The sequence below is a fragment of the Neofelis nebulosa genome, chromosome 2 (assembly GCF_028018385.1).
Source record: "Neofelis nebulosa isolate mNeoNeb1 chromosome 2, mNeoNeb1.pri, whole genome shotgun sequence".
Classification (NCBI taxonomy): Eukaryota; Metazoa; Chordata; class Mammalia; order Carnivora; family Felidae; genus Neofelis; species Neofelis nebulosa.
Genome location: NC_080783.1, coordinates 2,930,639 through 2,940,897, shown reverse-complemented (window position 1 = coordinate 2,940,897; position 10,259 = coordinate 2,930,639). Strand labels below are relative to the sequence as shown.

The 10,259-nt window shown below is 68.0% G+C and overlaps 1 protein-coding gene across 1 annotated transcript; it reads left to right on the top strand.

The window, feature by feature from the left end:
• The first annotated feature begins 871 nt into the window (after window positions 1-871).
• KLHL30 (kelch like family member 30) lies at window positions 872-9,961 on the top strand. Its single transcript, XM_058699636.1, has 7 exons — window positions 872-1,689; window positions 2,979-3,111; window positions 4,838-4,924; window positions 5,664-5,819; window positions 6,480-6,668; window positions 7,579-7,724; window positions 9,096-9,961. The coding sequence occupies exons 1-7, from the start codon at window positions 916-918 to the stop codon at window positions 9,345-9,347; spliced, it is 1,737 nt and encodes a 578-aa protein (XP_058555619.1). The 5' UTR covers window positions 872-915; the 3' UTR covers window positions 9,348-9,961.
• Window positions 9,962-10,259: the final 298 nt, after the last annotated feature.

The following is a 10,259-nucleotide window of genomic DNA, read 5'->3' as shown; positions in this document are numbered from 1 at the left end:
CAGATGATATGAACACCGATTCGACATCGCTCTCCGGAATGTTCCCCTCAGTCGTGTTTGTCTTTACCAACCTACACCCCAGGACCTGTAACCTGGGGGTTCAGCGCATGGGCTGAGCCTGACTCCCCCACTCCTAGCTGTGTGACCTGGGGCAAGTGGCTTGCGTCTCCCCACCTTTACCCGGATCCTAATAGCACGGACCTCACAGGGTTGTCGTGCGGCCTGGCCATGGGGAGCATTGTGTCAGGGTGCACACAGAGTCCCTCTCCCCCCCCCCCCCCCCAGACTCTGGATCTTCACTCCAGAGAACAGGGACCAAGGTCGCCCAGCAAGGTCACGGCAGCCCGAGACTCCACTTACCTATGGACAGTGAGGATCGGTGGGGCAGGGGAGCTCTCGAGTACTCTCATCACCATCCCAGCAATGTCCGATTTGGGAGGAGAGGAAGCCACTTGGACGTGGGGGGGGCCACAGGGATCCCATCCCCATGCTCCGGGGGTGGGGGGGAGGCGCCTGTTCCGTGCAGCCCAGAGCTGTGGAGGGGTCAAGGCGTGGCTCTCTTGCTGGCCTCGTCCCGCCCTGATCGCCTGGCCAGGGTTAGGTCTCGGGCCCTCTCTGGGCCTCAGCCTTCTCGCCGCAGAATGGGACTCACACAGAGCCCTACCTCGCAGGGCTACGGGGCCGGATCAGGCGAGACGCCGGGCCAGGCGCTCGGCACACCGCTGACGCTCAGTGTTTGTTGAAGACAGAAAGGACTGACGGTCGGCCGGCCGGCCAGGCGGGCGGGCGATCAGGCGGACGGACCGCGCCCCGCCCCGGCTGACCCTGCCCTCTTCTCTCCCCAGGGTCCGGGGGGGGGGGGGGTGGTGGTGGGGCCCGGCTCTTCTTCCCCGTGAGCGGGTGGCACTGGCAGCCATGGTGCGGAACGTGGACGACCTGGACTTCCGCGTGCCCTCGCACGCCCAGGACACGCTGGACGGCCTGCAGCGGCTGCGCTCCCAGCCCCAGCTGGCCGACCTCACGCTGCTGGTGGGTGGCCGGGAGCTGCCCTGCCACCGCGCCCTCCTGGCGCTGAGCAGCCCCTACTTCCACGCCATGTTCGCGGGCAACTTCGCCGAGAGTTTCTCGGCACGAGTGGAGCTGCGGGACGTGGAGCCCGCCGTGGTGGGGCAGCTGGTGGACTTCGTGTACACGGGCCGGCTGACCGTCACGCAGGGCAACGTGGAGGCGCTGACGCGCGCGGCCGCCCGCCTGCACTTCCCCGCCGTGCAGAAGGTCTGCGGCCGCTACCTGCAGCACCAGCTGGACGCCACCAACTGCCTGGGCATCTGCGAGTTCGGGGAGCAGCAGGGGCTGCCGGGCGTGGCCGCCAAGGCCCGGGCCTTCCTGCGGGAGAACTTCGAGGCCGTGGCCCAGGAGGACGAGTTCCTGCAGCTGCCCCGGGACCGGCTGGCCACCTGCCTGGCCGGCGAGCTGCTGCAGGTACAGCCGGACCAGAGCCGGCTGGAGGCCCTGCTGCGCTGGGCGCGTCACGACCCTCAGGCCCGGGCCGTCCACCTGCCCGAGCTGCTCAGCCTGGTGCGCCTGGACGCCGTGCCCAGGCCACGCGTGCAGCACCTGCTGGCCACGGAGCCGCTGATCCGGGGCTCGGAGGAGTGTCGGGTGGCCCTGTCGCAGGGTCACGACGAGGCGAGTAAGGGGCAAGGAGGGGAGCCCCGGAGACCCCACCGGGGAGGGGATGCTGGGGACAGGTGCCCTGAACCTCGCAACTCTGGCTGCCCTGGGCCGATTACCTGTGAGCACACCTCTGTTCGGTGCCCCGCGCCCCTGCGTGCCCCCCGCCCCCGGCCGTGAGGGGAGGGGGAACCCAGGTCTTGTGACCTTTCACGACCCCGGTCGGCACCCACAGCTGGCGGCAAGCCTGGAAAGGGACCTGAGGCAGCATGGGGAAGGCCAAAGCTGGGCTGGTGGCATCCTGGGGTGGGGGGGGGGTGGCCGGTCAGGGAGGGCTCTCCAGAGGACGCAGCGTCTTAGCTGGGCCTTAGAGGAGGGATAGGAGTCGGGTAGGCGGGAAAACAAGCCGGGAAGACTGCACAGCTTGGGCACAGCAGCAGGCCCCCCTCCTGCCCCTTAGAAAGCTCTCGAGCATTCGTGGCGTCCAGGCAGTGAGCGTGGCAGGCAGGGCAGTTCCTGACAGAGCTTCAGACCAGGGTAGGACTGCGACAGAGAGCCGATGAGCCCGTCTGCGGCTGGCAGCCTGCTCGGGGCCCAGCTCTGGAGGACGCCTCGGGAGCCAAGTCTGGGAACAAAGACGCGGCTCAGGCCAGGGTCAGGGTGTGGGGTGCTACCCTCAGGCACCCCCGGGGCACGGCGGGCCAGCCCGGGGCCCTGCCCCACTGGGCGGTCGCCTTGTAGCTGCTGGCAGTGGGCAGTCTGGGCCTTCGGTAGAAGGGGCCCGAGAGGCAGGAGGGCCCCGGGGGCCCGGGAGCTCCGGGCGGTGGCTTCTTACCAACCAGGGTGGAGCCATTCCAGCGTCTCCCGCCGGGCCAGGGTCATCCCGGTTGGGCACGCGGCACGCCCGCCCAGGGGAGGGTCTGGGGACAGAGTCGGGGTTGGCTGCAAAGATGGGTGCAGGGACGCCTCTGGAAGGCACGTGGGGATTTCTGGCAAGGAGCGGCTCCCAGGTCTGGGGCACACATGCACCTGCTGGCCCGCATCTCTCCCAGTCCTGAGCGCTTGCCTTCAGCCCTGGGGCCGTGGCAACCACGTGCATGTGCGCATGTGTTCGCACACGCACGCACGCACACACACACACACATGCACTGAAATGCACATCACCCCACACAGGTGCCCTGACACGGCTGCCCCACCAAAGTCCTGCCTCCGAAGAGGCCACTGAGGCCCGAAAGCACCTGGGGGCCCCTTGCACGGGGAATACGGTCACCTGCTTCTCTAACCCAGCCTTCCCTGCCCCACAGGCGCTGCCGGGCCTCCCGCAGAAGCTGCAGGAGGTTCTGGTGGTTGTGGGCGGGCGGGCACTGGAGGATGAGGAGGGGGCCGAGGAAGCCACCCCTCACGGCAGGAACTTCGCCTTCTACAACACCAAGGCCAGTGAGTACCCCTCGCGCTGTCCCTGCGGCCGACGTCAGCCACTCGTGTCCACCGTGCAGGTGGAGGGAGCGAGGTGCACAGGGGCCCGCCGAGTCCACCTCCTGCTGTGCCGGGGCCTCGCGGGGCGGGGGGTGGGGGGCTGCAGGAGAGTCTAGAGGCCGTGGTGGGGGCAGGGGAGGCTGACAGTGGGGGCACCGGGGCCCCCTAACCCTCCGGCCCCAGCCCCCAGCTTTGGTCTTTTGGGCCCCGGAGCCCAAGGTAGAACCTTCTGCCGCGTGGGAGGATGGCCCCTGGCCTGCGCGCCCAATGGAACCCCAGCCCCAGGGGGAGGGCGGGCGGCGGGGGGGCAGGTGGCCTGGAGGGTGAGAGCCCAGGGGCGAGGGCAGCTCACACAGGTTCTAATTCCAGCCTTAGGGTGGGTCGCCTCACCTCATCTGTGAAATGGGCTCCTCACGTGGTTGGGCAGCGGACCCAGTGGGCAGGGACTTGGCCCCTCCTGCCCGGGGCCCCATCACCGGCGGGGTCTCTGCAGGGGCCACGTTGGCCCTGGGAAGCTCCTCCAAGAGCTCCGACGAGGGTTGGCTGCTGTCCTGGGGCCGCTGGGCCAGTCGCCAGCCACCGACGGCCATCAGTAGCTGGCAGGCTGGAGGCAGTGTGAGGCCGGCTGGCCCAGGTCAGGGGCTGACGAGAGGGGATTTGGGGGCTGACGTCAGGAGATGAGCTTTGCTGGCTCCGCCCGGGGGCAGCTGTCCCTCCAACGCCAAGGGAGGACGGCGGGGGGCACGCTGGCGGGCAGAGGCCTGGTGACTGCTGGGCAGAGTCCCCACCCCAGGGTGACACACACATGAGTCAGGGGGACACACAGTCCCTGCCCAGAGGGCAGGTGCCCGGCAAGGCCCAGAATTCTGCGTGTCTTCCCAGGGGACGTCGCCGAGGCCTGGGTCTCCCTCAGAGCCTTCCGCAAGCACCCAGAATGTGTCCGTTTGGACATTCCCACACTATCTCATTTTTATCTTTCCAAAGCATTTTCTTGTCTCTTGCCTCAGTTTACCTCCTGTAGCTCCTTGAAGGTGGGTCCAACGTGGGTGCAATTACTCTGTCCCTCAGTCATGGTGACGGTAATCCTAACAGGTAGCACGTGTGCCCTGTGACAGATACACGTGGTCAAAGATAGTCCCCGGGAGGTGGGAATCACCCCTAGGCTACCGAGGAGGAGACGGAGGCTGTGGGTCACCCGAAGCCACACAGCCCGTGCACAAGAGCTAGGGTTTGGACTCACACTGCCTGCTGCAAGGCCCGAGTCCGATCCCCTACGCCCTTGTGTAGAGACCCCCTAGTGACCGGAGATCGGGCGCTTTGACCCGTCACCCCATCTGACTGAGGAGGGACCCAACCCAGGGGCCAAATTGTCCATTTGGGGTCAGTGAGGCCACCTGCAGGGTCAGGGCGAGACCCAGCTTCTGGAGCCTGAGCCACCTCCCGCAGTCCTGTGCCCAGTCCGGGTGCCGGGCGGGCTCCAGGGGGCGGGGTGGGGAGGAGGGGGCCGCCGAGAGCCAGGCCTGGCAGGGGCACGTGGGGGCCCGGGGTGTCACCCCCCCGCCCCCCCCCGCCCCTTGCTCCTCCCGCCCGTGAGGGAACATCCCCACACCCACTGAGGGGCGAGGGGGGCCCCGGCAGGCAGCGAGCTCGGCCGCCCTGACCCCCCTGCCTGTCTCTCTTCCTCCAGAGAGGTGGATGGTGCTCCCAGACTTCCCCGACTACCACAAGTGGGGCTTCTCCCTGACGGCACTCAACAACACGGTCTATGTCACAGGTGGGCAGGCGCGGCTCCCGGCAGGTGTCGCTGGTGGGGGTGACGCCAGTGAGAACCAGCCCTCCCCTCCCCTCGCGGGGACCCCGGCCGTCCGGTCAAGACTCCCGCAGACACTCCCGTGACATGAACACGAAGAGATTGAAAATCCACGGGCCATGGGTGCGAAGAACCGTTCCGTGTTCTACCGGACGGAGACCCAGGGAGGCTTTGCTAGGAAGGAGCTGTGTGATGGGCAGGAGGGTCGCTCTGTTCTTGTCAGTCTTAGAAGTTGGGGGCCCGTCTAAAAGTTGGTTGGGGAGGGGTGCCTAGATGGCTCAGTCGGCAAAGCGCCCGACTTCGGCTCAGGTCACGGTCTCGCGGTTCGTGGGTTTGAGCCCCGCGTTGACAGCTCAGAGCCTGGAGCCTGCTTTGGGTTCTGTCTCCCTCTCTCTCTGCCCCTCCCCTGTTCACGCTCTCTCTGTCTCCCAAAAATAAATAAACACTAAAAAAAAATCTATTTTAATTTGGTTGGGGAAACAGCTTTCACGGCTGAAGGTCTGAAATCCCTGATCTCGTCTCCCCTACTTACGGGGCCTGGAGCAATCCGTCCAAGTCACACAGCTGGACTGCGCCACCCCCCGTCCCGCCCCGCGCCCAGGCCCCGCGTGGGGAGGACACCGGACCCTTGGTAGCCAGCACCCACTGGCCTGGGGACCCCAGGCTGGCGGCCACCTGACCCCCTCAGAGCTCTCTCCTGCAGGTGGCTCCCGGGGCACCAAGACAGACACCTGGTCAACCACCCAGGCCTGGTGCTTTCCTCTGAAGGAGGCAGCCTGGAAGCCAGTGACACCCATGCTGAAGGCCCGCACGAACCACGCCAGTGTGGCGCTCAACGGGGAGATCTATGCCATCGGCGGTAAGGCCTCCCTCTCCGTCCTCCCCGGGGCCACCTCCTGCTCCGTGAAGTTCCTGGGGTGACGAGACCCATAGTGGTCCCCCCACCTTGGCTGTCACCTTTGATTCCACCATGCCCCCAGCCTGAGCACTGAGGCCCGCCTCGTCCCTCCTACCCTCCAGAGCTGTGACAAGGAGTCACCCCAGGGACCCTTACAGTTAGATAAATATTGGAAAAGACAAAGACTGTGGCCGAGAGCAAGAGTGTCCCAAGGCCTCTGTAGGTGACAAAGCGGTCCTGAGGCCCCTCCTAAGTGCCCCGCCTGTCCTGGCCCAGCAGCCAGGCCCCAGAGCAGAGGGCCCACACAGTTCCTGAGCCTGGGGCAGGCGGGGGCAAATAGGAGTGGCCTCGGGGGCCCCCCCACCGTGCAGTCTGGAGTCGAGGGTCCCTGGGTCCAGGTGCCCACGTCGCTTGACGGTATGGCCCGGGGCAAGTGCCCTCACCCCTCAGAGTCTCGGTTCCCTCTCTGTGAAATGGGGTAAGTCACCCGCCTCGCGAGGCCAAGCCCTTCCCCTCCCGGGATGCTCCCTGCCGCCTCCGAGAAGCCCCCAGGCCTGCATTTCCGGGAACGTTCCCTTGCCCCTCGCCCCTTGTGGCCCTAAACCCCTCCCGGCCCGACAGGGACCACTCTGGACGTGGTGGAGGTGGAGAGCTACGACCCCTACACAGACACCTGGACGCCCATCAGCCCGGCCCTCAAGTACGTCAGCAACTTCTCCGCGGCCGGCTGCCAGGGCAGGCTGTACCTGGTGGGCTCCAGCGCCTGCAAATATAACGCCCTGGCCCTGCAGTGTTACAACCCTGTCACAGGTAGGGGGCACGGGACCCAGGCGCCCGGCCACGCAAGGACACTCCTCGCGTGGCTGGGGGGTGGGGGGTGGGGCGAGTGGCAGGGGACAGAGGTGGGCAGCCACAGGCCCCCCTGCAGGCCACAGTCCCATCTCGGCGAGCCAGAGGGCGGGGACCCCGGGGACGGCGGGGCCAGGGGCGCAGGGAGCAGGCAGCCAGAGGCCTCTTACAAACGGTCACAGCCCCACCAAGGGGTGGCTGTGATAGCGGAGGAAGGCGGGGGCCCCGGCGGGGGGCAGGGAACCGAGGGGGTGGGTAGCCCGCACGGAGCCACAGCCCCGTGCCAGCAGAGAGGCATGGGGGTGGGGTGCTAGGTGGTGGGGAGCCCATCTCCAGGCCCTGGATGCTGCCCGGCCGCTGCGTCTGCCCGGAGCTGGCCTCACGGGCCAGGAGCGGTGGCCTGGACCCACAAGTCCTGGTGGGCGCCCGCTTGGGCTCTGGACTCCGTGCCAGGGTTTGGGCCCCAGCTGGGCTCCCTCTGGCTCGGTGGCCTTCCTGGCCCTGGCTCTCACCCTCCGTTCTGTCCTCTGGGTGGTGGAGATGATAATAGGACCCGTTTTGGAGGGTGGGTGTGAGGAGGATCCCAGGGTCAGGTGGGACCCCCAGACTCGGCCGACCGGGGGGGAAAGAGGCAGAGGCCCCGGGGCCCAGGCAGGACGGTGGGGGGTGGGGGCGCAGCCAGGCCAAGGCCTCCGAAAGCCCTCGAGCCCCTCCTGCGGACCCGAGGACAAAACTCTGTGGAGCCCCGCCCCCAGAGGGAGAGTGGGGCTCCGGGAGGAGAGGGCAGCGGGGTCCACGCCCCGCAGGAGGTCTCCGGGACCCGGGGAGCGGTCGCCCTGGTGACGGTGGGCTTGGTGCCATGTCCCCGCAGACTTGTGGAGCGTGATCGCCTCGCCCTTCCTCCCCAAGTACCTGTCCTCGCCCCGCTGCGCCGCACTGCAGGGGACTCTCTACCTGGTCGGTGACAACACCAAGAAGGTCTACATGTACGACCCCGGGGCCAACCTGTGGCAGAAGGTGGGCCTCAGCCTCACCTCCCAGGGCAACACCCCACCCCACCCCAAGACTCTCGACACCATGAGAGCGGGCCTGGGGACGGTGGGGCTGGGGGGTGTCACCATGGGGGGCTGACCGTGAAGGGAGGTAAGGGGCCTGGATTCCAGGACAGGAAAGCCCAGGACTGGGGGCTCCCGGTCACCATGGGTGCTCCGTCCCCAGCGCGGGGTGGTCTGTTCTTCTCGGGGAGCCAATCCAGGCTCAGCCAGAGGTGCTTCGGGGACGGCCGTGGCTGTCCTGGTACGGCCCAGGCCCGGGAGGGAGGGCGTCCCCCACCCACGGGGGTGCAGGGACGGGGATCCCTTGGCTGCGGGTAAGCTGGGAACAGCCAGCTCCTTGGTGCCCCGCTTCCCTCCTTGCTGCCCCCTCCTCTTCTGCCTCGGGGCCCAGGGAGAGAGCAGCTGCTGGGCATCTCAAGCCCCGGCCTTTCTCTGTGTTCCTTCTGGAGAAAGAGGAGGGGCGGTGCCCAGAGCCATGGCGGCGGCCTCAGCCCCAGCGGGACACCCTAGGCCCACCGCACCTGCCTTGAGGTCCTCGATCCCTGGAGGCCCGAGGAGGTGGCACGGCTTCCTGCGGCCACCCCAGGAGGGCTGGGCGGGCCGGCCGGGTGACAGCAGGGCCCCTGCCCTCCTGCCGCCCGCAGCTGTCCCCTGGCGTCAGAGCTCAGCTGACCGGAGGCCCCCATTACAGTGCAAAAACAGGTGCAGGGTGGGCCCTGCCAGGCAGGCCCTTTCTTTCTGGGGCCTCCCAGCTGGGTCACGGCCCAGGCCACCGATCTGGGGGCATCCCGGCCACGAAGGGCTCTGCCTCGCCCCGTCCCGGCCCGGGGTGGCTGCCCATCGTCCTCGTGTGGAGGCCACAGACGGGCCTCTTCCCTCCCGCCCACCCTGGGCTCCTCCACAAGGGCCTCCATGTCTCTCTGGCCTCACGAGCCCTGTCCAGGGCACCCCTGGGGCCCCACCCACCTGTCCCCTCCAAGAGAGCAGCCATGAATCAGAGGCCCGGCCTGGAACGTGCTGGGAGGCAGCTCCCAGCGCCTCTAACACCCTGACTTCAGATATGAGTGACTTTGGGCCTAGGGGACCAAGGGGCCCGGGGACATCATCCTGGGCGACGTGGGCCGGAGAGAGAGCACGGGCAGGGCAGTCTGAGGGTCCCGGGGGGAGTTATGGGGAGCCTGGGTGAGGTCCCAGGTAGCAGGTGTGCCGGTGTCCTGGACAGGGTGCTGGCCGTCCTCCCTGCGTGTCCCCCGTGTCCCGCCCCGAGGGCACTCTGGCCACCGTCCCCGCCCGCCCGCCCACCCGCTGGGCACTGACCGCTGCCCACCCACAGGTGCAGTCCCTGCACAGCCTGCACGAGAACGGTGCGTTGGTGCCGCTGGGTGACACGCTGTACGTGACGGGGGGCCGCTGGCAGGGCGTGGACGGCGACTACCACGTGGAGATGGAGGTCTACGACCGCGGGCGGGACGCCTGGACCCACCACGGCGCCCTGCCCCGCCTCTGGCTCTACCACGGGGCCTCCACCGTCTTCCTGGACGTGTCCAAGTGGACCCAGCCCTTCAGCCCCACCCAGGAGCACTGAGCAGCTCTGGGTCGGACGGGGGGTGGGGGTGGGGGTGGTGGCTGAGCCCCCCACCCAGGGGACGGCCCCCCTTCGTGTGCTGCCTGTCTGTTCAGCTGGTGCTGCCGGGCCCCCCAGGGCTCGGGCCACCAGGGACATCAGAGGACACCGCAGCCACCACCCCGGCCCTGAGTTGACCAACGGCAGGGCTTTGGACTCTGGCCGCCCGCACGGAGGCGAGAAGCGGCCGTCCTGCCCACGGGGCGTCTGAGGCCTCAAAGGAGCCGAGGGGCCCGGGGAAGCACGGGGAGGGCCCCCGCGCTCTCCAAATGCTGCCGCCCCAGCCGTGTGTCCGGCCGTGGCTTCTGGAAGCCACATCACAGAGTGAAGGATCACGGGGCGGGGTCTACGCCAGGCGTCTGTGGGCCTGCTGCCGCCTGGCCCGCAGCTGTGTGACCGCAGCCGGCAGCTGCCCGTCTCTGGGCCTCAGGCTCCGCATCCATGGGGCACTGAGAAGGGAGGAGGCCGGGCATGGGGCCCGGGAGAGAGGGTCAGTGTCAGGGCTGAGGGAAGACACAGTGAGCAACGGCTTCCCCGGAAGGTGAGCAGGAGGGGTGCTCTCTGGCCAGGAATCCCCCGATCCCAGAAATCCCCCGATTTCTTGGGGTGGTTTGCTCCCATGACGCATCGAGAGTTCTCAGCAGACCCATGAGAGGAAAGGTGGGGGTCCTGCAGGGACTCCGGGGGATGCCTCTCGGGCACGGTGGTGCCCTGCTCCCAGTTGGCCTCCTGAGCGAGGGGAGTGCCTAACGGGCTCCTGCCAGCCTGTGCTGTGACTCAGGGTGCCTTGGGTCTGCCCCAGGGCGCCTTGGGTCTGACCGGGGTCCCACGTAGAACTGGTTCAAGCCTCCCTGCTCCTTCCCACTGGTCCTT

Excerpts from the sequence above, each read along its gene's own strand:
- KLHL30 (XM_058699636.1), top strand. The coding sequence starts at position 916 with ATGGTGCGGAACGTGGACGACCTGGACTTCCGCGTGCCCTCGCACGCC. Across the intron at positions 3,112-4,837 it reads CTTCTACAACACCAAGGCCA|AGAGGTGGATGGTGCTCCCA; the intron begins GTGAGTACCCCT and ends CTCTTCCTCCAG. Across the intron at positions 6,669-7,578 it reads GTGTTACAACCCTGTCACAG|ACTTGTGGAGCGTGATCGCC; the intron begins GTAGGGGGCACG and ends ATGTCCCCGCAG.